Below are 27,240 nucleotides of genomic sequence, written 5' to 3' on the forward strand. Positions count from 1 at the left end.
TGCAGTGGAGTTAAAAAAAAGGATGCTATGGACTAATTTCTTACTTGAAACCATGGGGACAAGTTTCCAAAAGCTCAGATGATTTTGTCTTCCTTAAAGAAGATGAGGAATCTAAGCAATACACTTAAGAACCTGTGTATTTAAAAATGTAGAAAGGCACAGCAGAGTTGATCGTGTTTGTTGCATCCACAAAAATGTTTATTTGCATATGCAAATGCAGGATATTTATTTATTATGACTGAAAACTGTAGGCTCATGATTTAAATGACAAGTTCACTTGCCATTTAAAACTGCGGTCTTAATAACTGCAACTGGCAGTTTTACTCCCCAAACACTATAGAACTTGAGGCTTCTTTCTGTTCTTTATGCAGCTGTTTTGCCCTGTTTTTCAAATCCTCTGCCTTAGCATCATTCTTCTCAATGCCATCTCCCAGTTTGTACATTCGGCTGGCGTTGGCACAAGCCCACACGTGACCCAGCTCACACCCTTTCAGCGAGTACTCCAAGGCACGGTTCATGTCCTTAGGCACCCCCGGTGCCCCCTGAAGATAAATCACGCTGAGGTTGAAGCAGCTAGGAGCAAAATTGCCATCACAGGCTTTTGTGTAATGATCTCTAGCGACAACAGGGTCAGGTTTATCATCGTTTACTCTCCCATCATGGGCCAACAGCCCAACGTTATGACATGCATTTACTGACTTCTTCCCACCTTTCTCACATGACTTCATAAAAGACTTGTAAGCAGCTTTCAGATCGGGGTCGAGTCCTCCTGTCAGCCAAGAAACCACAAGATTATGGTAAGGACATGCTAAAGCGGACGGGAGCTCTCTGCTCGGCAGCATGCTTCCCAGTGCTCTTTGGGAACTGCAGCATCCCTCACTTCAGATGATGCAGACAAAATTTAGGACTTCAGAGGAACTGTCATTGTCTCACAAAGGTTTTGCTGATGTCTTCCAGGTAGGAAACCCTCCTCCACTCCCCAGTAGTCACAACTTATGCAGGCAAAACCAACAAACCAAAACCACAAAACATCATTTCCAAGGTTACATCTATGGATTTCTTAATAGCTTACACTAGGTAAAGTACTATTTTGCCAGTACATCTATAGGTACACTAAGATTGTTACTAGTTTTGTACTACTGTAAAAATATGTTCCTTCCTTGTATTGTCATTTGGAAGAAGCTTTGGTAGTTTAACTGCTTTCCATTACCCTACCAGCAGATACGTTTTGAGCAGACTTGGGCCCTATTTATGTGAGCACTATTACCAATCTGTAAGTTTATTTCTGCCTTACTTTCTCTAAAAAACAACAGAGAGGTGAGAAGAAATCTAAGTTTTAAGAACAGAACACACAGCAACATTCAACACTGGACATACTTACCACTTACACAGGTATAATTATAAAAACGTGATACAGGTGGTTAACCTAAAGGTGTTTCTTCAGAAGGAAGCAATTTAAGGTTTTTCCACCCTTCTCCAGCTTTTATTACATGACCATGAAGGGGGCTGGACCGGTAGTTCCTCCTTCAAGGTCAGGAGGAAATGCCAGTGTTTGGCACCCTTGGAAAAGCAGCAGCTGTTCCCCCAGGTGCCCTCCCCACGCCGGTGCCCACCGTGGCAGGGTGGACTGGTGCCCTCTGAGCTGCGGGTGACGAACCCGCCACGCCGCCCAAGCCACCAGCGGCCGGGGCACGAGTGACGGGTCCCAGGCACGAGGGGCCGGCGGTGACCGCGGCCATGGGGGCAGAACAGGGACCCCGGAGGGCCGGCAGGCGGGTAACCAGCACTGCCCCCCGCTCACCTTTCCCGATGGCCTGGTAGGCGCCCAGCTTGTAGCAGCTCTCGCTGTGCCCGTGCGCCTCGCAGTTGTCGCGCAGCACCCGCGCCGCCGCCACGAAGTCCTTCTTCACGGCGTCCAGGTAGTCGGCGAGGCGCTGGCAGCCTGCAAGGCACGGGGAGGGGGCTGAGGCTCCCGCCGAGCCCCGGGGCGGCGGGCAGGGGGTGAGACGGTGGGCCCGCTTACCGTCCGGGTCCTTCTCCTTGAAGCACTGGTAGCTGTACTCCACGTGCAGGTTCTCCAGGTAGCTCCTCACCTCCTCCTCGTCCTCCAGGTTGATGATCGCGGCCATGCCGGAGCTGCCAGGCCGGCCCAGAGTGCCGAGCGACCGATGTGGCGCCTGCCGCGAGCGCCGAGCGATCGTTGCGGCGCCGCCCGCCGGGGCCCATCCCGGGGCCCGGCCGCAGACCCGAGCCTGCCCGCCGCTGTGGCGGGGCCGCCAGCTCCCCGGCCCCTCCTGAGACCCCCCGATCCTCCTGCCTCCGGCCGGCCCCGCCACCACTTTAGAATGAACCAGTTCATCGCATACTGAAGCAACACTGTTGGTATAGAAACTAGTTTCTGGCATAGCGCTATTGGTAGGTACTTTGGCTTTCCCTGAAAGACTGCGAATAACAACAATAGACATTAACACCTCGTGAATACATTTAGCTTTCCGTTGAGCTATACCTTTCTTCAGCATGACTGTAGATAAGGGTAGCAGCAAACAATCATTGAAGCTTAAAGAACATTCTAAAAATAAGTACCAAGGCCTCATATTTGCTCTGAAACTGTTTATTTTCAGGGAATACTGTTTAATTGTTTTGATTGCCCACCCTCGGGGCACCGGCTCCGAGGCCGCTCAGCAGTGCAAGTCCCTGTGCTGGGCTGCACTGCCTCATCTGTCCCTCACCAGAGACTGACCATTCATAGGTTTTAAGCAATAATACAGTTTTTTGTATTTTACTTCATGAGGTTTTATTCACGACAATCAAATCCGTGGGTTGAGACATGAGTGCACACATGAACACACACATGAATAGACTACACAGCGCCTAGAAGCGGGAGCTGCTTTACCAATTCCCCAACTCGCTGCCTGCGTGCTTTTGTCTTGGATTAACAGCTAAATAATTTTAAACTCAATTTTATAACTGAGGAGCTGTGACTGTTAGCAGCAACCACTCTTTTTTGTGATACAACAAAAGATCTTAAAGATGCTTCTTGAAGAGACGGAACCCTGAGCAGGCAGTGCCATGGTTGTTAACACCACACAACAAAGTCTAGTTCTCTAGTTATGGATTAATTTAAACCTGATGTGATATTAGGATATTTACCACAAAATATGGCACACTATCCAGTTCCAGCAGATTTGAGCACAAACTGAATTTTCTGAGAGTATAGCAGCACATTTGAAATGTGACATGTTGCTTAGCATTAAAATTCATTTCAGAGAACACTTAAGATTAACTTCAAGGGACATTTGAGTTAAAATGAATTTCAAAGATATTTGAGATTGTTTCAGTAACATAACACCAACTTGTCAATCTTTTGGGATAAATAAAACTCAGTTAAACCCTGTCTATGAGCTCCCATAGGGAGCTGTCTGTTGCTGGAGATAATTGTGAGTACCATCGCCGATGGCATAGCCTGCCAGGCTGACTGCCAAAATGCCAGTTACAAAGCTTCTGCTAACTTCATTGCGATAGTATTTCCTTAAAACTTTTCACCTTTTCAGTATTGGAGCTGAAGTTAAGACACATTTTCTAAAATCTTATTTTCAAAATGTATCGACCCAAACCACTGACATGCCCATGAGAACACAAGTAAGAAGCTACAGGTAGTTTGGGTGGTGCTGACTGCTGCCTGAGAACATTCGTGTCAAGTCCCCTGTTCTGCACAAAGTCTTTGGGAGATGAACTGCTTTTGTACCGCTGATACTGTTTCTCTGAAAATCTGGCTTTGAAAAATTTCAGGGTCAGTTGAAATTATTTGACTTTGTTGGCCTAAATCCTTGAAGAGTCTGTTCTGCCTGAGATTTTGTCTTTGCAGTTTCTGATGCTGATGTAATTTGTTTTCTCTGTGTCAACATCCTAATCTAAAGAATTGGGACTATAACTGGCCTTTGTTATGTAGTCCCTAAACTTTGATGTATTCAATATTACTTGTAGAATATTTTGTCATCTTCAAATGACAGAAACATAAATAATTTTAACAGTTGTTCCATAATATTTGTGTGTTTTGCTAGTTTGCAAACAAATATTATTTAGAGCTGCTGTTTGTAAAATCAGCAATTCCTGAAAAGGTTTAACTGTAAATTCTTCATAATTTCATTTTACTTGGACAGGGTAATGGTATCACTCTTTACTTTGTATCTTGAAACAAAAAGATAACTGTATTCCCTTTACCCACAATAGATTATAGTATGTATTTGGTAGGAGACAGGTTTTCATCACTACTACTGTATCAAAGCCCGAAATTATTTCGTATAAAAGCTTATGGCCAAGCTCTTCACCAGCTTCCAAGCAGGTGGCAAAGTCTATTGTACCAGAGGTTATTGTTCCTATTTACAGAAGAAACTAGGTTGGGCAGGAAACATTTAAATCACAGAGGTTAACCTGTGAGCAACCTGCACAAAGCTGCCCTTGAATTCCTGGTTGTGAGAGGTTCCCCAAAGCTCAGGAACAGCAATACAGGCGCTCCAGCCTCAGCAGCTGCTCTTCAGACGGTCCTACTGGCGCTTTGGCATCACTTCACCCTTGTTCCAAAAAACGTGGAATCACAGGATCATTTTGGTTGGAAGAGACCCTCAAGATCATCGAGTCCAACCATAACCTAACCTATCTCTAGCACTAAACCATATCCCTAAGAACCTCATCTAAATGCCTTTTAAACCCTTCCAAGGATGGTGACTCCACCACTGCCCTGGGCAGCCTGTTCCAATGCCTGACAGCCCTTTCCTTGAAGAATTTTTTCCTAGTGCCCAGTCTAAACTTCCCCTGACACGACTTGAGGCCATTTCCTCTCATCCTATCACTTGCTACTTGGGAGACGAGACCAACCCCCTCCATGCTACAACCTCCTTTACGTAGTTGCACACAGCGATAAGGTCTCCCCTCAGCCTCTTGTTCTCCAGGCTGAACCCCCCGGTTCCCTCAGCCGCTCCTCATCAGACCTGTGCTCCAGACCCCTCACCAGCTTTGTCACCTCTTCCGCACTCTCTAAGTACCTCAGTGTTCTTATGGTGAGGGGCCCAAAACTGAAAGCGGTCCGAGGCGGTGTCCCCCAGGCTGTAACAGGCGAGGCCGATGCTCGGTGCTGTGTAACCGCCTCTCCTCCCGGCACTTTCCCCCCTCACACCTGCTTTCAGGGCTCCCGCTCCCTCCAGCAGCGCGTTCCTGGCGCGGCCCCTTTAAAGGAGGCGGGCTCGGCGGCCGGCTGAGGCTGATTAACTTCCAGGTCGAGGTGATAAAAAAACCCACACAAACGGAGAGAAGGAGAGGAAAAAAAAAGAAGGGGGGAGCCAAACTCCGGGACCCGGCTCGCTGGGCGCTCGCCTCCGGCACCCAGCGCCGCGATGGTGAGTGAGCGCCGCGGGCAGCGCCGGGCCGAGGAGCTGCTGAGGGGAGTGGGTTGGGGGGGAGGGAGTCGCTGTCGCACCTCTGGGGCTGGACAGGCTGGTCCCCCTGCCCCAGGGTGACGGAGCCCGGCGGACGGGGCTGAGGTGAAGCGGCGCCGCAGCCCCGGGGAAGGGGCCGTGATGGCGACGGCGCCAGCCCCGCTCTGTCAGGCGGGGCGGCCGCCGCGCGCCCGGGCAGGTGGGGCCGCTGGCCGGAGCGGCGCCTCCCCCGCCACCGCTGAGGGCAGGGCCGGGAGCGACCCGGCGGGGCCGCGGCGGCTCCGTCCCCTCATGCAAGTACCCCTGGGCCGCTGTTGTGTAACCGCCGCGGCTGCCGCCCTACCCGTTATGTAAAAGGGCGATCGAGACCCGGTGGAGGGGAGGTTCGAGGCCGGCGCGGTGCGGAGGGGCAGCGGCGGTGCCGCCCGGCATCACAGCGCTGTGCGGGGCACGGCCGGCCCGGCCTCGCTGCCCGGCTCCTCTCACAGCACCTTGCGGGGCCGAGGGGAGCGGCTGCAGCCGAATCCTCGCCACACGGGAGCGGGGGCGGCCCGGCGGGATCAGTCCCTCAGCCGGCGGCGTGAAGGGCAGAGCAGGACAGGGCCGGGCAGCCGCCTCTGCCTCCCCCGGCCCGAGTGCAGCCCGGCCCGCCGACAGCAGAGCTCTCGCTGGCCTCCGTGTCCCCCGCAGCGCGGGCTGCGGTATGCCCGGTACGCGGGCCCTGCGCTCTGCCGTGTGTGGCTGCGTGCTCTCGCAGTTGTGACGGGCAGGCCTGAGCAGAACGTATGGGTGCTGCTCTGATTGCCCCTCTCTTGGAGAAATGAGTGTGCATATTTGCCTTTAAAGGGCTAGCAGGAGCTCCGTGGGTTATCTAGTCTCATCGCTTGTTAATAAAAGCATGGTTTCATTTAATCCCCTAATAAAGTTATTGATCTTTATTTCAAAAGTAGAGATCTTCTGCATGTGCTAGGGTAGAATGTTGTTGTTTGATACCAGTTTTGGAGCTGTGTACGGACATCTGAATTTATGGCAAAATTATAATTAATGACATTTCTATGTACCTTTGTTGCTGTGCTGGCACTGTGTTTCGCCTTAATAGTTTTTTTTCCTCTCTATGGTTTTTATTCACTGTGCAATATTCATAAGTGGCATTCATATATTTCACCTTTTGATCTGCATGGCTAAGAAAAGCTGGCTTTGTTTCATACTCCCAACATGACTTTTTTCCCCTAGAGCATTCTGTATTCTGTTAGCTGTTTTGTTCAAACTGAAATGGTGCATATCTCTCTTAACATAAATAGCCCCATAATAACTCCAAGTGTCCTGAAAATTATATAATTCTTCCTTATTTTTGCTTGATGCTTTTCCTCATACCTTCTTTGGCTGCTTCACACTGTTTCCTTGTGGTTAAACAAGCCATTCAGGTTCTTCTCTCCAGTAACTTCTAATTGATGAACTCATATCTGATGTTATTGATGTTAATCTTGAAATACATGGCCTTTCTATGTAGTTTTGATGTGGCACTGTTTAACTTTGGACCTCTAATGACCTCTGCTAACTTTGTACCACTAGCAACTTAAAACAGGATGTTCCCAGTTGTTGTGCCAGAGTAGTTAATATTAAATTTGAGTTTTGACCATAATCCTTCATTGACTTTGGTTAATAAGGTGACTACTCTCTTTCTTTCCATTTAATTTAGGTAGAAAAATCATAAATAACTGTTTATTTTTTGCTGCCTTTCCTTAATTAGCACTCTGAAGGATATTGGTAACTGTTACTTGAGTTGCGATTTCTTGAGCATTTTAAGAATGTTCACTTCAAACAAGTAAGAAAACTTTTGGGGCTGTGGAGAGGTGGAAAACAGTGAGAAACACACACAGTATGCCCAAGACCAAAGATTAACACTCTAACTTACGTCCAATTTGCCTGCTAACTTTTTGAGAGAAATAACTGCCACAATTTGAAATGTCCCTTATCCTGTGTCCCATCTCCTTCTTTGAGACTTGGGAGAGAAAAGGGAACATGGGCCTGGCATACACAGAGCTTACACACTTGGGTTTTGTCATACTGAGTTTGCAATTTGGTGTAAAAATTGAGGAGTATATCATAGAAATGATTCTGTTGGAACTGAAATTGGTATTTGTCTTAGAATCATAGAATTTCTCAAGTTGGAAGGGACCCATAAGGATCATCAGGTCAAACTCCTTCCAGTGTTTTATAGTAGTTTATTGAGGAGGAAAAAAAAAAAATATTTTCTATGGAAAAAATATTTTTAATGAGCATCAGACACAAAGTCAGAAGGAACCAAATCTTTCAGGCTGGAGATGGTAGGATCTCAATACCTGTAGTGAAAAAGGCCCACACAGCAGTGAAAAGTACTTTTTGTGCGAAGGTACTTTGCAATTACTGATGGAAAACACTAGTTAAACCTGTCTCTTTTTCAGTTGTTGTATAAGCAGGTGGTTGTGTGGTGAAGCTTCCCCAAAGGAACAGGGTTTTTGTTTTATACTTGTGCTTAGCTGGTTAATCTAGGCGTAATGTTGGGTTTAAGTAACTTATTCCAGCTACCTTAAGATGTGCCCTTAAGCTCTTTTTTTTTTTTTTTTCCCAACTGCATTTTGAAATATAAGGTAAACATATGCTAACGATATTTAAAGTTTATTCAAGGAGTTTTTAGAGGAAAACGTGGAGGACAGCGTTCTTTGTGAGAACCTTTCCAAGTGCACTCATGTCTGAGCTATGAGCTGAACTGGGGAACGTAGCACTGGAGCTGGTGTTGCGTTTCAGTCTCCTGGTGTATTGGATTACTGTTAGATGGCAGTAGCCATGCAGCTTCCTTCCCCCTTACCTCCCCAGGCACTTTGGTTTGTTTGCCTTGATTGTATTAAGCACTGATAAAGTTATATTTTCGTTTTAAATAATTGAAGTATGCCTTAAAGTCCATCTAAATGACATCATTCTACTTTTTTCACTCTTCTATAAACTAGTTGATTTTAGATGTCACGTTACTCTTAGTAGTATGTGTGTTAGCTAATGGAGACACCCAGACTTGTGTCATGTAATGCATAATTTAATGTTTTAGGGAATTTGTCGATTTTCTGGCCACTGAATTCATTTGATAGAATGAAAGAAACTCTGAGGTTACATGGAAGTATGAAAGTTAAGATGGCTATGAAAATGTCAAATATACATAATGAAAGTTCTAGTCAAATATTGCTGAATGATCTTTATTAAATGTAAACAAAAAAAAATTTCCTATGTTGTGATTCACACACATTTACAGGGTTTCATTAGAGTACGAGAAACACAAAGTGAAATGAGCTGAAAACAGATGCCAAGTTTGTTTCAAAAGCATAGCTAGAGAAAGAAACCACTTAAATCTGAACCTTGGAAGAGCTTAAATACAACTAAACACTTCTATTATGAGGTCTTTAATGGGGCAATATTCTCCTTAAGTCAAGAGAAGTTGAGAAGCAGAATGCCAGGGCTCACATAAAAGGTTTACAGGCTGTGTTCAAGCTGTTCTGTTTCAGTAGCAGACAGTCTAGGAAATGGGTTTTATGATCCTTGTTAAGAGACTTTATTAGATACAGATAAAAATGTTTCTCCTATCTGCCCAGGTTAGCTCAGGAGCCCTTGTCAGGTGTGTTTTGTTAGATTTTTTGCAGCGAGTTGAAGAAATATTACAGATGTCTCCTGTAACTGGTGTATGTGGAGTTAATAAAAACAGTACTGTGTTGTTTGCAAGTGTAATCTATTGCTACTTGTAGATCTTGTTCCTTTATTGTATTGAGGTGTCCCTGTGTGGACTTCAAAAGTGATTGGAATATATTGGCTTAATTTTTGTATAAAACAATTATAGACTGGCCAGTTGGAGGTATTGGTTGAAAAAAACCAGTTTTCTGAATCAATCTGCAGAGCTAAAAATTGTCATTGGGGGTTGCTCATTGATATATAAGTGTTCTAGCTTTTCTGGGAGAAATTATGGAATGGTGCCAGAAGAAATGAAGAGAGCCAGTATGCTGCTTTTGTCATATTTAAACATCAAATTAGAAGCACAAGATGTAATGGGAGATGAGGATGTCTTTGCTTCAGTGGGAATAATTTTCATGCGCCTTTGAGTAAGGATTCTGATTTTAATTTAATCAGCAGCTGTCACATAAGTCCTGTGTGTGTGTATTCATTTCAGGTTGAAAAGAGAATTTTCCCCCTTCCTTCAAGTAAATGTACTATTTTTAAATAATTAGTTGTTTTTTCTCTTTAGAACTATTTTGTTCATTGTTGTATGTTATAAAGAAACAAAAGATGTTAACAGTTCCAAATTCTGTCCTTCATTTTCATATCAGTTTAAGATTGGAGGCAGCCAAAATTCCTGTTTTCTGGTAATGTGAGCAAGTCACATCACAAAATAACTCCGGTTTCCTCAACAATAAAATACAGTAACCAAGCTTTAAAAAAAAAATAAATTAAGGACTCAGCAAAACTGGTTCAAAGGAGTTGAAAGCTGCATGTCAGAAACTGCAGAAAGAGCTGGTATTTGAATAATTTGGAGTTTCTGGTTCCCAAATTTGTAGTTAAGTCTTCAGGAGCTATTAACTGCAGTCTTCCATTGTTGTCAATACCTGATTCGTTGAAGGTAAGCTCCATTCCATCTTTGCCCTGATGTGGTACCTCCAAGTCTTCAAATATATGTACCTTATTTTAGAAGACTTATTTCTGTCATTTTCTTGATATTTCTTCTATATAATCTTTTATATATTTCTGTACTTCTGTTATGAGCATAGTAGGCAGAGGAAGCAACAGAAAAGAAGTTAAATGAGCTAGGAAAGACATATGAATTATCCAGAACTTTCAGTTTAAAAGGCAAGCTACAGTTTTTCTTACAGATGAAATCTGGCAAGTGTTGGTGCTGTTATTTTCAAAATTGTCTGGAGGAGTAAGTACCAGTCACTCGGCTGCCTTTTGTGTAGTGCTGGGGATGATTCACAGTGCTGCGAGTCATTCTTTATGTTGATTAATCTGTGTGACTGAAAACAGTAGGCTTTTATTAGACATAGAATAAAAAAGCATTGGAGGTTCTCATGTATCAATGTACAATCTCAACCTCTGAAGGAAAAGTTCCAAGTTGATATTCTGCTTTGTCCTTGGCACCCGGGGTTCTACTATAGGTGATTTCCAGGTGCTTAGTGTAAAAAGGAGAAAATAAGTATCTGTAATCAGAAGGAATACTGTAATAGTTGTTACTTTAATTCTGAATTTTGTGCAGCAATATAATAGTTCTTTTTGAGTTTCCTTTTTCTGATCTGAAGCACTAGTTGCCCTTTTCAGTATCAAAAATTGCTCTGAACAATGTATGAAATTTATCTACATTTCTCATGTAGATTGGTAGTAGACTTCAAATGTGGGTTGACCTCAATCAAAGGTTAAAATAGTTTCAATTAAGAAGTAAAATTTGATTTAAATCTTCATTTGGTCTGTCTTCATTGATTAATTCCCAGCAGAGTTCATAAATTCAAATAAACCTGTCAACAACTCCTTTTCTTTCTCTGTGGACACAAGCCCAGCAGCCCAGGCTGGATGTGGTTCTGGAGGAGGAGCCCGACCATCAGTTTGGCCAGTTTGTTGTTGTGTGACCTGACTTAGACCTTTCCGTGGCTCAAAAGGGGATGTCTCCTTTTGTAGTATTTTCCTGATCCGATGAGAATTAGACTAACAAAAAAAAAGATTTGCCTAAACCTGACACTATAGAGAAATAAAAGATTCACAGACAGAATGGTTTGACTAAATCTCCTTTGTTTCATTGTTTCATTGGCAGGAGGAAGCTTCTCCTTATTCTTTACTCGATATCTGTTTGAATTTCCTGACTGCCAACCTAGAGAAGTTTTGCACAGAAAGGCAGGATGGAACACTGTGCCTGCAGGAGCCAGGAATGTTTCCTCAAGAAGTGGCTGATCGATTGCTGCAGACAATGGCTTTTCATGGTAAGAACAATTATTTGGGGGTCATCAGTGACAATATTTTACTGGAATGTGACACTGCAGTTCTGGTGTATTTTCTAGTAGATTATGCTGTTGCAGCTGTTAAAACTGTTCCTTAATCTCTTCATAGTGAATTTCTGTTATTTTGGGGTTTTTTCCCACAGTTTCAGCTGAATGTTCTGTTGCCATATAGGTAGTTCTAAATAGAAAGGCCTTTGCCTTGGATTTATGATTTTAATTTAATGTTATTTTAATTTAATATCCTTTAATAGATCTTATTTCAATTGCTTTAAAAAAAGATTTGATTTACCACTTCTAGCAGCACTCAAATATTTCAATATCTCTCAAAGAGCAATTAATTGCATTTTCTTTACTATGTGTCCTTGTGATTAAGCTAGGAAATAATCTTATGATTTTCATTAAAAGAGTTTTGGCACTTTTGTTGAAGTGGAATTATTTTCTCAATAGCAGGCAGTTCCAAGAGTAGAATAAACATCTAAAAGCGCATCGTGCTGTTCTTACATATTAGGTACTGGCCTATCACGTTCTCTGTTGGCACATCTTTGAGGAGGGGTGTCCCTCTCCTTTCCTTGCTTTAAGCATGAGGAAGGAAAATGTTGTGTCAAAAAAAGTTTTAGTGTGAAAAGAGTAAATGTATAGAGTACCCTAGAGAAGAGGCAGGAGACCCATTTCTGGAGATCCTGGGAACTTTTACTTCAACATGAGATGTTACACTAGAAAAATTACTTTAAACAGACCAAGCACCCTCTGCTGTAGGCGCAGATTTGATTGAGTCTTATTGTGCAAATACTGATGTTCTTACTTTCTGAAGTTGTTCTAATCAAATATCACAGAAAGGATGGTCCAGAAAAAAAAAGGACAACAAACCAAAAAGCCTCTTAATCTTCAACATACATTACTTTCTGATAAGTAATTATGGTAGTCCTGAGAAATCAGATTCAAGGAAACTGAATTACCAGAAACTTATTAGCAGTGCTAATAGTCAGGAAGGCTGTTCCAGACACCAAAACGTCACAGTGCCAGGGTGCAGGATGTCAAAGTGCGCAGCAGGTAAACAGGGTGTGGGTGAGTTAGGCCAGTGAGAACGCCTACCTTGATCCTTAAATGAAAATGTTAGCAAAAATTAAGAAGTAATTTGGTAAAGCATTACTAAGTTATGATTATTTACCACATTTAGGGTTTTTTTTTTTTTGCTGGTTACCAATTGTCTAACCCCGTATTTTTGCTTTCTCTGCAAAAGAGGAGTGTGACTTAGTCGCAGAGGCAATTACTAGCTCATTACTTAAATCCAAACTGTAGTGGCAATGGCATTTTAATGCAAATATATTGCATTTTCCATGTTCAGTATGCTTGAAGATAAATAAAACCAGGGAGTGTTGACATTTGTAACCCTCTAGAGTGAAACTGGAGGGACATGTTCTACTGCTTTTGTGTGCATGCTTGTGCAACCATACCCTTCTCATATGGCTTTCTATAAAGGAGCAATTCTTCTGTTGATAGGGTGCAATAAGAAGTCTTGATGTCAATACGTTTTGCGTACTCCTATGCATGGAACCAAACACATTATTTGGGTTTGAATGTTGCCAATATGCTGCAAGAGAAGACTGCTTTTGCAGTAGTCTTGCTAAAGAGCAAAAAGATAAAAATCTCAAGCGAGATTATTGCAGTTCCTTTTATTCGTAGCTGTCTTTCTCTCCTTCCCACCCTTTCCTTGTCCTCCCCTTTCTTTTCATTGAATCACTTTTTAGGTTTTTCTCACTTTCAGCTTGTTTCTCAGCAACACTCCTACCTTCTTCATGGGAGACAGAGGAACTTAGTTTAATGTATTGATCATACTTATGAATTCAGTCAAATGCTAAATTATTCAATTGAGTTAAAGCAAGATGAGAACTGGTCATTGAGTGCTAGTATTACCTGAGGTTAAGAGAACTGTGACCAGTCAAGAATAGCTTTCAGAAATTTTTAAATTCTGTTTTTAGAACATTTCTAGCTAGTTCAGTGAGAAAATCCAGAAAAGGCAGGCAGCAGTCTGAATGTTTTTGAGTAATGTCCACATCTTATTTATTGCATGTTCCATGTTCTAAACTGGACAGATAATGTGTATATACTATGTCTTAATGTATCTGTCCTATGTACCTGACACTTTCCAAAAGTGAGATCGTAATCTTAAAAGCGGAATGTCAAATTTAGAATTTTGGGATCATGGCATAATGATCCAAGATAAACTACTGTGCAATTAATTTTGTTAATACTTTCTGCCCTTTGGGTTCTTAAAATCAAAGTGGTGTTCTATAACACTAATGCTGTTTTCCAACAGGGCTTCTGAATGATGGAACTGTGGGCATCTTCCGAGGTAACCAGATGCGTTTGAAACGAGCTTGTATTCGAAAAGCGAAAATCTCTGCTGTGGCTTTCCGGAAAGCGTTCTGCCATCACAAGCTGGTAGAACTTGATGCTACTGGGGTAAATGCTGATATAACAATCACAGACATTATAAGTGGACTCGGCAGCAATAAATGGATCCAACAAAATCTGCAATGCCTTGTGCTGAACTCGCTGACTCTTTCTTTGGAAGACCCATACGAGAGGTGCTTCAGTCAGTTGTCTGGGCTTCGTGCGTTGAGTATTACCAATGTTCTGTTCTACAACGAGGACTTGGCAGATGTTGCTTCACTTCCTAGGCTAGAAAGTCTGGATATATCGAACACCTCTGTCACTGACATAACGGCACTCCTCACCTGCAAAGAGCGACTCAAGTCTTTGACCATGCACCACCTGAAATGCTTGAAAATGACCACAACCCAGATTCTGGATGTTATAAGAGAACTAAAATACCTGAATCACCTTGATATTTCAGATGACAAACAGTTCACATCAGACATAGCACTTCGTTTACTGGAACAGAAAGACATCTTGCCTAACCTTGTGTCTTTGGACATTTCTGGAAGAAAACATGTTACTGACAAAGCTGTAGCAGCGTTTATTCAGAAACGGCCCACAATGCAGTTTGTAGGACTGCTAGCTACGGATGCTGGCTACTCAGAATTCCTAACGGGAGAAGGAAACTTAAAGGTTAAGTGGGGGAATTAGTTTTACTGAAAAAGTACAATGTGTGGAAAAAAAGTAGAACTAATCATTTCTAACAAATGTATGTGGGTGTTTCAGAAGGAGGCTGTATGTTCTTTTTTTTTAACTGTTTATTGTAATTACTGACTTCATGTCAAATTCCTATCAAATTCCTACTTAATCCTTGCACAGAAACTGCTAAATTTACACAGTATTGTAAGAAGCATCTGTTTTTTGTGCGTTTTCAGTGAGCCTTGGGTCCTGATTTAACATATCAGTTTTAAGAGAGATGAACTTTCTCTAGTCTGAAGTCATTTACTGGAATAATATTATGTGGATTCCAGCACAGTGGCTAGTGTAAGGCAGCAGTATGTAAGAGGTGGAGGTACAATTTGCATAAGCTTTGAGCAGTTAATGATTAACACGGCAGATACAATAAAACTTAGTAACTGAGCTGCTGTTTCACTCCATCACCACTTCTGTTTCTTACTACAATATTTCTGCCCACCTTGAAAGGCCATTGGGTGATGAACATGTAAGAAGCAATTACTTAGGATGAAAAACTTCCTCTTGAATAAATCTTAAATTACTTAGCTCCTTAGGATAAGATGATATTTGTAGAAGTGCATTTATTTATCTTTTAGTGCCAGACAACAAGATGATGTTCCCTATTGTGTAGAATATGTATGCACTTACTGGAGAATGAGCCTCTCCTGTCCCTGCTATGAAGGGGTCAGAATTAAAGAAGAAAAAGAGGTGTTTTAGACATGTCAGTGGTATATAATTTTTGCCTCTTTGAGTGTTTTTTTTTTCCCTACTGTGCCATGAAGATCATGGAAACTGCAGAGAGAATGAGAAAGGGTTTGCATAATAGGTCTGTAGTTTAGCCTGTCTCCTATGCAAGCTGAATTTTGCACTTCAGTTTTAAAATTCAGAATGCTCGTATTATAGGCAGGTGAGGTAACACAGCTACACAATTTATATATCTATATATCTATATTTATTTATTTATTTTATTTTCCTGGAACTTTTGACAGTTGTTGGTGGCCAAGTCTCTTGAACTTGGTTGTTGCAGCTGGTAGCTATGTATATGAATGTTGAAACATGTTATTGGAGAAATCAAGTTCACCTTTGGCATGACTGAACAGTGACAGGAAACTATACCTCATGTGGTATCAAATAATTCAGTGCAATCCTTGCTATTTACAATATGTGCTTCATACAAGCAATTGTGCTATGGAAAGACAGGAAGGAAGAATGTTCTAGTAATGTGAAAATAATGATGAACTTGTTGCAATGTAGTTAGCAAAAAGCACTTTGCCTTTTTTTTTTTTAAGGCATAGTTGTCAAGAAGAGACTGTAGGCAGCAATTTGGGTTCTTTGCTTTTTTGTGTGTGTCTGACCTGAAATTCATTAGTCAATATACTGAATTATTCAGCTGTTTAGTCTAGACACTGCTGTAGAATAAACAGGACACAGCACTCATGGAGACAGCGGAAGTAAAATATTACTGTCTTTACAGCAGTCCTGTGAAATTTGATTATAGAAAATTCTTGAAAGATTGAACACTAAGTAGGCATTATAGTTGAGAACATGAAGTGGAAATTCTTTGTCTAGAGTATAATTGGCTGCAAAACATGTCAGTAAATGTGATTGCCCTGTTCTAATCAGTTGAGAATATACAACAAAATCCAAGATGGAATCAGTTATCTCAGGGCTGTAATATATCCCTGATCCAGCGAGTTTCAAAAAAGTTGGCTCCATATAATACAGGATGCACTTTAGTCTATGAACATTTGCTTTCCCTTACATGGCGCATTAAGTAGAACAAGTTCTGCATGCTTCCCTAAGAATTAAAAAAAATAGTAATTGCAGCAATGATTCATTAAATAGTAATACTGAGGAACAAATCATCTACAGTTATACAACTTATAACTATAAAGTAGATAAAATATAGTTAAATAGAAAATATAGCAGATTGGGAAGTGGAAAAATTGCAGCTAGTTGCTGATTTAATAATCTGAACTTAAGCTCATGTAAGTCAACAGGTCATAGCTTCTAATACAGCCTTCGCCTAAGCTCATTGTTTAGTTTTCACATGTATTTAAAGTCTGGTTTAAAAAATTACTTCTTTTGCAGAGAGCATGAGTTCTTTAAGATGGTGCTGGAAAACTATTGCTACAGATTGACTACATCAAGTTTCTTATAAGCTCTAAGAACGGCTTTTTTTTTCTTTGTCAGAGCTAGAGCCTAGAGTCAAAAACTTAGAGCCAAAGTACCATCTTCATTAGTTTATCAACTGCATTTGACAGAGCATTCAGTTACAAATGGTTTTAGGTATTTGGTACATCATAAGTGGCTTTTGTAAGTTAAAAAGCATTGCTTTTACTTAGTGTTTTCATACTGTTCTTAAAGACATGACTGAAGCCTAATTTTGACTTACTATGTGGTTCTTCTTTATGAAGAATGTTTGAAGATTGTGTAGTTCTGGATTAATGTGGCCAGATAAAGTCATAATTCCCTTACTGAAGGATTTGGCTAAAAAAAAGGGCACCTTTGAAGCTGCAGCTTTGCACTGTTTAAGAACAATATTTTTAAATAAAATGATAACATCTTGAACTGAAGGTTATTTCTTGGTTTGTAGGTGTCAGGAGAAGCAAATGAAACTCAGATTTCTGAAGCACTGAAGCGTTACAGTGAACGGGCGTTCTTTGTGAGAGAAGCACTCTTTCATTTATTCAGCCTGACACATGTAATGGAAAAAACAAAGCCTGAAATTTTAAAGGTAAATAATATAATTTTGATGGTTGTCACACATTGTTCCTCAAACTGAGGCTATCTCCAAATCTCTAGTATAAAATATTTTACAAGCTTTTACATTTTTATTTGTGATTTTTTTTAAGATTAAAATTGCAACATTGGATAAAAATTAACTATTTAAATAATGATGATAAAGAAGATGCTCTGTAGTGTTTTATGTCAGGTCAAATTGATCTGGACTAATGTATAGTAGCTAAATTGAATAGCATCTATTTTTTTCATGTAATTTTGAGTATATGAAGTTTTCTTCAGATAATGAATTCTGTCATGAGAACATATGTACTGGGTCAAATCAAAGGTCTGTCTAGTCTTATTCTTCAGGTACAACAGTGCTTTCTGCTGATTCTTACGAAACTGTAATAATAAGGAAGGCATTTAGTGACATTTCTCTCCACTGTCACCTTCCAGTACGATAGCAAGTGAATAAACATCATTGTTAGTGTTCAATATTGGGCTCTAACTTGGAAAATCCTAGAAACTTCCTTAGAAATCCATTCTAGGCATTGGCTTTCCATGTTTAGAGCACCAGAGATGGCTTAATTAGTCAGTAGGTCAGATGATTTTTGTTTTTTACTATTGTCTTGGCATTGAGCAAGTGACCTTGATTTTGTTGGCTTCAATATCAAAAAGACTTGGTCAATCAATAATTAACAAGAAAATATTTTGTTAGATGGTATCACAATCAACATACATAGCCAAAAACATAATTCAGGAAGAAGATGCAAAATATATCCTGACCTAGCAGCTCAGGATGTGATCTGAAATGGCTGGTCACCAGACAAGCCACCACATCATTACCATTACCCTGCAGAAACTCCGTCCTACCTCAGTCATCTCTGAAAGGGTTTGGTGACTTTTATACCAAAGCAAACCCTGGTTCTTTCTAGCAATCTCTTGCATCCTGTGCAGCTTCTTCTTTGGGAGGCTGCTACAAGCAGTGCAAAAGGACTTGGGGAAGTAGAAGTTGTTGGCCTTGAATCACTGAGCAGAAGGAGATATTCCTCCTGAGAATTAAAATCACAGCAGATGGATTTTTCACTTAAGTAAAAGGGAGGCAGAAGTTGGGTGCTGTGAGTCATTGTGGCCCAAAGCAACAGTGGATTTCTCTTGGGGTATGAGCACAAACATGTAACTAATGTGGGCAAAACTCTTATGTTTCAGCTTGTGGTAATTGGAATGAGAAATCACCCCCTAAACTTGCCTGTGCAGTTGGCAGCAAGTGCATGTGTCTTCAACCTGACCAAGCAAGATTTAGCAGCAGGGATGCCTGTGCGACTTCTGGCCGATGTCACTCACTTGCTCCTGAAGGCCATGGAACACTTCCCAAATCATCAGCAGGTAAAAGATGACATTTCTTGATTTTCTGTAGCATTCTCTGTTTTATGGATCTTAAAGTTTTCTCCACATCTCATTATCTCATGGAAGTATGTTTAATGATGCATAGCAAGGAAGTACTGTGAAATATGTATGTCTCTGTAGTAATTCTTCTTCATTTGTCATAGCTGCAAAAGAATTGCCTGCTTTCACTATGCAGTGACAGAATCCTTCAGGATGTTCCATTTAACAGGCAAGTTTTATGTCAGTTAAAATGAGTTGTAGCATTGCAGAATATGTTTCTTTGTCTGTTCCTTCAGAAGGTTTGTTTCTGTTCTCAGTTTTAATCATTTCACTGCACTGAATCTGTCTGGCCTATATGATTTTTGGTTTATAATTTGCAATCAAATATAGGTCTGAAAAAATCCTTTAGTATAGAGGTATATTTTTTTGCTACACCTGGATGGGTCTATCACTAATTGTGTGAAAGAGAAGTCAGGATTTCCTGGGGAACTACAGGGTTCTTTTTGCAGAGGTTTTTCTACTTCAGTGTTTTGCCCAAATGCTTTGAAGTGTTGGTCTGATGTTCGAAAAGCTTGTGCCAAATTTTTCTTCCTTCTTTGGAAGCAATTCCTGTGTACTTTGATATATAATTAGAAGGAAGAAACTCTAAGGAAACAACTCAAAGCTGACTGAGGCTCATACAATACCTGTAATTGCATTGTATATTTCTACTTCTTTTTGGTATGAGGGCATACTTCTAAAAGTTTTTCTGTTGTATGCACTTTTACTAGGTGTGTTGTCTTGTATAATCTTTTTCTTACTAAGACTTAAACTTCTGAAAACTAGATTTATTTTTAATTTCCAGGTTTGAAGCAGCCAAACTTGTTATGCAGTGGCTATGTAATCATGAAGATCAGAACATGCAAAGGATGGCTGTAGCCATAATTTCCATTCTTGCTGCAAAGGTATGAAATTTAAGTGTTGAGATGACAGCATAGTATTTCTAAAGTCTAAAAAATTGTTGATATGGTTTTGTTTGTTTACAGCTTTCAACAGAGCAAACAGCTCAGCTTGGTGCAGAACTCTTCATTGTTAGGGTAAGTCACATATTTTCCTGACAGTTAAAAATACCATCTTCTCCAGCTATTCATGCTAACGGTATTCCTAAAGATGGAAAGTAAATGTAAGGAGATACAATTCTAAGAACACATTACCCTGTATTCATTTTAAAGGTCTTTAGAAAAGCTTAGAGAATCTGTTAGAGGTAGTAGCAGAGACGGTAACCACGAGACACAATAGTGTAGATGAAAAGAGGCCAAAGTGGAAAAACTTGACACAATTAATACGAAGTAAAAAAATCAAGAGATCTCTTGGTTTGAAATCCATTGTATAAGACAAAAGGTGCTGAAAAAAAATTAAAGTACATGGTTGATGCTGTCAATGTTCACATGGGGTCCAGAGCTTTGTGGATGTCTTTGTGCAATAGTACTGCACTGTAGTTAAAGTGAAAACAAAGTAATTGCTCTGGCAGGCAACTGTGTTCAAAGAGAAGGTAAAAAGTTTAATAGCTATTTTATTTTGTATAGTTTGATCCTAAACATTTAGATCTTTACTCTGCGCATAAATGGTAGCTATGCTTTACCACAATCTGCGCAGAAGGAAGCAGAGGAGGTAACACATGTTTTCATATGCAATTGTAACTGGGATTTTTTTTATTTTTATATATATTATTTTTACAGCAACTTCTACAAATAGTTAAACAGAAAACAAATCAGAATCTTGTAGATACTACACTCAAGTTCACTCTGAGCGCACTTTGGAACCTCACTGATGAATCTCCAACAACGTGTCGGCACTTCATTGAAAACCAAGGGTTAGAACTTTTCATGAGAGTCTTAGAGGTAAGGAGTGCAGTTTCAGTGGTGGATTATCAATGTAGGTTTATAATTAACATTGTTTCAATAATAAGTATCACTGGTTACCTGTAGTTTGTTTCTTTTTTCCACAGTCTTTTCCATCGGAATCATCTATCCAACAGAAAGTTCTTGGACTTCTGGTGAGATGAAAAAAAGTGTGAAACATATACTTTTCAAAATGGATTTTTTGAATTTTTTTACCCCATGTTAATCTGAAAACATGCCTAATATTTTTACATTCTTATTTAATCTTTATAGTGTGCATTATTTGCTACTGATGTTTGTTACTCTTTTACCAATTCTCCAATAGCACTAGTTGTGTTGAAACTGACTGTTAAAGAAAACAAAAAGAGCTTTTAAGAAAGGATGGTGAGTGAGGCTTCAGATGAGTCCAAATGCAAAAAGTAGGTTTAAAGTCATTGGAATTCAGAATTGTGCACTGCTGAAGTTTACTGAAATTGTGGTTGGGAATGTTAAAACTAGTGTTAAATGTAGTGTAATCTGCATGCTAATGGCCTAAAACTACTTCTGAGAAAACCTTTGTTTTGAGGCAAATTCCTGCATTAGACTGGAAAAATTTTCAAAAGTAAAAGTAGTATTTTGGGCATCTGGTGGTAACCTGGATGTATGGAGATCTCATCCTGGCATTTGTGTGTGTTTATTTAAGCAATGTAGTTCAAGCTTATGTTTGTCTTCCTCATGTCGTATTCTTTCTGTTGATATTTTTTTTTCTTTCCCCCTTCCCCCCAGAATAACATAGCTGAAGTTAAAGAACTCCATTCTGAGTTAATGTGGAAGGACTTTATAGACCACATCAGTAAATTATTGCACAGTGTGGAGGTGGAAGTTAGCTACTTCGCAGCAGGGATTATTGCTCACTTGATATCACGAGGAGAGCAGGCCTGGACATTAAGTCGCAGCCAGAGGACATCTCTCCTTGAACAGCTGGTACAGAAATGATGGTGAATTTTATCATACTCTCTTCTATTTTTTTCAATGTTTATATTTAACAATGAGTGTTCTTGGTTCTGTATTTTGCAGCATTCTGCTATTTTGAATTGGCCAACCCCAGAATGTGAGATGGTGGCTTACAGGTAACTATTGTCTGGATTTAGGGTTTGGAAAATAAACTGAACTAGATTTAAAACTTGTTCCCAAAGTGGAGTGAGCTGCTAATCAGACATGGTTTTGTCTGGTGGAAAAATGCCTATCAGCCTAAAATGTAAAACAATGTGTTAGTTTTCCCTTTGTAACCAGAGAAGGTTAGGCACTCCTGGGGAAACAAAGTGTTGTTCTGCTGCTTTTCTGTTAAAGGTATTTGGCTGCATGCGTAAAAGAGACACAAAGATTAACCTCTAGGTTAGCACTATCTGTCCTAGATAAAGAAGCTAGAGGCCAAAAAGTACAATTAGATAATTACTGGCCATTGAGTCCTTCTAATTTCCACTGGTTTTACTCCTCTTGAAGGAGTGGGAGGCATCTAAATTCTATGGTAGAAGCATACCACCTATCTACTGTATATGGGTTTTGCTAGGAAATGTCTTAAACATTAAAAGGCTTGCCTGCTGTGTTGAAAACTCCAGTTTATCAACTGTATCTCCTAGTTAAAGCCATAGCTGAATGTGTAGACAACATGTGACCTCTGAAGTCATAATACCCAGTAGTAAAGAGAGCTGCTGTTCCTCTCTTTTTTTATAGGTCTTTCAATCCGTTTTTTCCACTACTTGGCTGCTTCATGACACCTGGCGTGCAGTTATGGGCAGTGTGGGCCATGCAGCATGTCTGCAGCAAAAATCGTATGTACTGAGATAATATTACCCTTAAAATCCTTATTTCTTAGTGTGTTACTCACTACCGTGAAGTGGGGAAAAATAAGAATTCCTAGGATATTTACTTCTAATCCTCTGGAAAAACTACACTTAGGCTTTGACTAAATGGGGCAGGAAAAAGGGGTAATAAGTTCTTTACATCCTTTTTATTTACTGGAATTTTACTGTTAAATGCACAGTATTAATTAAAAAATGTGGACATGTGTTAACTACATTTTTGGCTTGCACAGGTGTTTTTATTCAAAAATATAAATATTAATAATGGGCAACAAATTTATTTTAAATGAAGAACAATGATTGTAGCAGGTAGCTATGTCTTACGAGAACAGAAGTTTTGGGTAATCCTCAGCTCTGATCACCTTTTTGCAATAACTTGCTGTGACATGAAGGTCAGTTTTTTTAATCTCTTTCCCATCTGTTAAATGAGAACAGCAGTGTCTTGTTTGTAAAATGCTTTTGGAGCATGTGATGAAATGCGGAAATGTTGGGATAGGAAGTAACGTGCACATACCTAAATATAAGACTGGACAAACCTTCCTGGCTTTTAATGCCTTTTTTCTTTTTTTTTTTAAATGTGAGTTTGTATGACATGAATGTGTGTATTGTCACTAACTTCTACTAGATATAAAGCAGCTTTCCTCTGAAGTATGGAAAGTATTTTCTCTGGCAGTTTTTTAATCTTCTTGACAGTAGCGTATCTGTGCTTGTTTAGCCCTGTCCCATAAATCACTATTTCTACAGTGAAAAAACCAATCTATTTGGGACCAGACAATAACATAGCATAATAATATAGAATTGCACATAAAATACTGTTTTTTCTGCTCTTTATAGAGCTTGTAAATGTAGTGAGACACTGTTTCCCAGGGTACACTGTCCAGAGATCTGTGAGTACTTTCCCGTGTTAAAGGACTGTTCTGACAAAGTCGATTTACTGGTCAGACTTCGGATAACAGTTTTTGATTAAGACCCTGTGATTTCTTTTGTGCCTCAGTGCTGTTTACTTAGTGTGGTCCTACTTGTTCTATTTATTTTCTGTGTTTATTTTGTGCTGCGCTAACCTCTGAGCTTTCAACATGCCACAGAGCTTTGTATTGACAGTGATTAACCACTCTGCAGAATGGAGAGGCTGGAAATAGTTGGATGGTGTACTCCTGATTTGAGATCAGGACGGTATTCCTGAAGTTGAGTTCTGACAGTAGTTGAAGCTTCTGAACAAAACTGTGGAGAAACCATTTCCTTCTGAGGGGAAAGTGTGTTGAATTTTGAAACGTGAAGATTTATTTAGGGGGAAAGCTTTTGGTGCTTGGCACCAAGAGGGTGTTTTGTCCTGGAGATGAGATGCATTTTATTTTGACCTTCTCTTTTAGATGAGGGTGGAAAGTGGTTTGGAATTAATTGGATTAATTTTTCTTTTTTTTTTTTCCTCATGCTGCTTCTCTGTATCGTATCCAACTTAGCGAGCTAACTTAACTCAAATATTAGCAGCACTGCAGTAAACATGATCCCCAGTGTAATGCTTAATGTCACCATTTAAACAACTTTGGCATTGCTTCACTGAGATGAGCAGTGAAATGGGGCACAGTTGAGGTAATGCTCTGTGGATTGCCTTACAGTCATCCTGACCTTTTTGTAACAACTTCTGAAGCTTGCATGTTACATTAAACATGCGGCTCTTTATAGCTGGTCCTTGCACATAATAACACTGAAGCCAATGTAGGTATGCTTACAACTTTTTAAAATCGATGATGGAAGTGGAAAGAAAAGCATCATTTTATCCCTGAAAAGGCATTCATAGGAACTTAGAATTAGTTAAAAGCCACCATCAACAGTATTTGGCAAACTGTTTTGGAAGGAGCTAGTTCCTGTTAACTCTACAAGCGTGTACAAATGATGTGGTATATCTGGCATATCTGATACCGGTTTTGGTTATTGTTCTGTACTGAGGTTTTTGCTAAAGGTGATATTTTGACCTGGATACTCAGAGATACAGTACTTCTGAATCCTATTTCTTACAATTTATATATGTGCACTTAAAATGGAGGAGGCGGGAGGGGAGAGAGAATGCTGTGCATGTTACAAGGCACTTCCCAGTCAGCTGAGGCAGACATGGAAACAGACCTGATTACAATTGGAGTGCTGTTCAAACATCTCTGTTCTGTTGTTACTTGTTGAAGTACAAGTGAACTTGTGTAGACGGTTTAGGGAGTGTCCTAAGTGCTGCCTCGTCTAGGAGACCAAACTGGGTTTGAATTAGTGTTTACGCTATCTGCTACATTTATTCTAGATAACTTTTTAAATTCCCTTTCTTTGATCTTATTACAGCTGCCAGATACTGCAGCATGTTAATTGAAGAAGGTGGTTTACAGCACTTATACAACATCAAGGAAAACGTCCAGACTGATCCACACGTCCAAAGGATTGCTATTGCCATCCTAGATAGTTTGGAAAAACACATTATGCGTCACGGGAGACCACCGCCATGTAGAAAACCACAACAAAATAAACCAAACTGAAAGTCACAGCTATAGGAGTGTAAAGTATTGTCACTGTAATAATCCTTTCCAATGTGTGTGTAGCTGGAGTAACTTGTAATATAGTGGTCACCATTAAAGTGATTTGCCAATAATTGTGGTACCCAGAACAATGTACGGTAACCTTTGGTGAATGCTAACTTTAATGGCAACTGCATATGCAACTTGTAAAGGGTCACTTGATGCTTGAGTTGGTCACACCTCTAGGATTTCTGCTGGCTACAGAGAGATGGGACTTGTACAGATCAGTATGCACATCTGAAAAAGAGACTTCTAGGAATATCTTATTTGGTGATTTCTGGGACAGAAAATTATATCATCCCTCTGATTGCTGTTGATAATGCTATTTACCAGTTTGGTATTTGAATAGAACTGTGTGTGGTTGTGAGATTCAACACTTTTACCAATTACAACAAAAGTACATGCATGCAGGTTACAGTGAGACTTGTAACTAAGGCGACCAAAATGTCTGTCTCATAACCCTTCTAGACACAAATGGGGTCTTAATTTTCCTTTTGCCTGCAAGTGTGTTCTTTTGTTTTCTTTACTGCTAGAAATGCCTTTTTGCATTTCTGCTCTGCTGAGTCCTAAGGTGGGCATCAGCATTGCATCAGGGAAAAGGGAAACCTGCTTAACTAAAGCAATAGAAACAGGATTAAAAGGAGACACAATACTAAAAGGATAAACTAAGCTTGAGACTTTAAACTTGATTGCAAGAAGGGGTTTTTGTTGCTGTTTGACTGCTTTTGATTGCGTGTGGTATCTATCTTTCAATTTTAGAATACAGATAGGGAAAGAGAAGGCTCATCAGAGCAAAATGCTGACTTGTGTTCATCATGAGGGGGATTGCATGTCTCCATAGGAGGCCCAGGATATTTGGTCACCTTATTTATAAGAAACTAATGATAGCTCTGTTTTCTGTAAATATTCTGTCAGTGTTGTGCAGTGAGTTGTATTCCAGGTCATCACAGTGCAAAACATCACCTGATGTCCTATGTAAGCCCTGTGTCAATTGCATTGTTTTGTGGAGTGTGAAATTTTACATGAAGATGCTAATTGTAACAACTTCTTTCTTTCTTGGTTACCTATGGGTTTCAAATGATGTGTTGAATGAAATATATTGCACAGTATACAGATGCCTGATAAAATACAAGTGATGGAAGCAAACTCCATGTTGGTTCAAATTTGGTTTTATTTCAAGTGGTTTTGTTTATCTGGTTAGTCTCCATGGCATATTTCCATGGCAACTGATTGGTATTCAGAGACTCTTCTGTAACATATTGGTGAGTTTAAAAAGAGAACTCCTGTTTGGTAGCTTACTAGCAGGGGTGGCTTCTTCATGATGACCATATTTTACTATTTTTAACTCCTTCCCTCTTTCACCTCCCATCCTTCAAGTAAAAACATCACCTCTAATCTTCAATAATCTAGTTATTGTGTATTTCAGCAACTTCAAAAGGTACTGATCCAGTAATTTAATCAATGTTGTGTAATTGCTTTTTGTATTAAGGTATAATTTGACGAGCATCATTTTCATGTGTGTATCTGGTTATATACGGTTTTCTTGATTTGGAAATAAGTTAAATTGGTTGTAGCTTTGAATTATTTAGGTGGTTTTAAAAGTGAAAAATGGCCTACAAGCCTTTACCCACCACCCTTCTGAGATGTCTGCTATGGTACTTCTGCTACGAAATTTCTGTTACATGAAATGGAACACAAAGCTTGTCAAAATTGGTGTTAATAAAATGAATAGAAATCAATTGCTGCAAGATTTTAAAATAAAGATGACAATTCTCCTTTACAGTACTGGCTTTTTATAATACCAGGAGAATGTGCTGAAGCATCTTAACTAAAACTGGAGAAAAAAGTTACTACTCCATGCAGCATAAAATGAATATGATACTGGCATGAGCCAGATGGTGAAGATGTCATTTCATGAAGTTCTGCAGCCAGCACGCACAGAGATTGGAAGTGATTTTCCATACCCTTCTTGTTTTGTTCCCACATGCTTCAGGCAAACAAACTTTTAAGCTGAAAAGTATGAATGTCTACAAGGTATAAATCCACTAAATTTAGTTGCATGTGGCAGTTACTGAAAGGTCTGTTCACATTCCTGTGCAGCTTCAGGAGGTCTTGCCAGGGTAGAATAATTCTGGAAGTAACTTTTAAACTCTTGTATTTCACCTGTAGCATGTGTCTTCTTTTTGTGAAGGCTGAAGAGTGTGACTCTGCTTCACCCTTTGCAGATCTTTTCATAGGAGACTCATGTATAATTTGATAAGATTCTCTCAGAATTGTTCAGTTAACTTCTGGCACAGGTGAAATTGCAC

General features: G+C 40.1%; 2 protein-coding genes across 4 annotated transcripts; one reads left to right on the forward strand and one right to left on the reverse strand.

Annotated features, from left to right (window-relative positions):
* Window positions 1-320: 320 nt before the first annotated feature.
* Window positions 321-2,150, reverse strand: COA7 (cytochrome c oxidase assembly factor 7; the record flags this gene model as incomplete). Of its 2 annotated transcripts, XM_080349222.1 has the most annotated exons (3): window positions 321-769; window positions 1,802-1,942; window positions 2,024-2,150. In XM_080349222.1, 3 exons carry the CDS (start codon window positions 2,127-2,129, stop codon window positions 321-323), a joined length of 696 nt encoding a protein of 231 aa, XP_080205348.1. The 2 variants fall into 2 exon arrangements, with proteins under 2 accessions (XP_080205348.1, XP_080205349.1); XM_080349223.1 differs by lacking the exon at window positions 1,802-1,942 and having other exon boundaries at window positions 2,024-2,129.
* A 3,104-nt stretch (window positions 2,151-5,254) lies between these two features.
* Window positions 5,255-26,708, forward strand: LOC308042886 (protein zyg-11 homolog B). Of its 2 annotated transcripts, XM_080348652.1 has the most exons (14): window positions 5,255-5,393; window positions 11,248-11,413; window positions 13,749-14,503; window positions 17,142-17,282; window positions 18,479-18,655; window positions 18,820-18,884; window positions 19,500-19,599; window positions 19,681-19,731; window positions 20,374-20,535; window positions 20,643-20,690; window positions 21,301-21,498; window positions 21,592-21,644; window positions 22,249-22,346; window positions 24,702-26,708. In XM_080348652.1, the coding sequence occupies exons 1-14, from the start codon at window positions 5,391-5,393 to the stop codon at window positions 24,890-24,892; spliced, it is 2,208 nt and encodes a 735-aa protein (XP_080204778.1). In that variant the 5' UTR covers window positions 5,255-5,390; the 3' UTR covers window positions 24,893-26,708. The 2 variants fall into 2 exon arrangements, with proteins under 2 accessions (XP_080204778.1, XP_080204779.1); XM_080348653.1 differs by lacking the exon at window positions 21,301-21,498.
* Window positions 26,709-27,240: the final 532 nt, after the last annotated feature.

The sequence above is a fragment of the Nesoenas mayeri genome (genome assembly GCF_963082525.1).
Source record: "Nesoenas mayeri genome assembly, chromosome: 8".
In the NCBI taxonomy this organism is placed as follows: Eukaryota; Metazoa; Chordata; class Aves; order Columbiformes; family Columbidae; genus Nesoenas; species Nesoenas mayeri.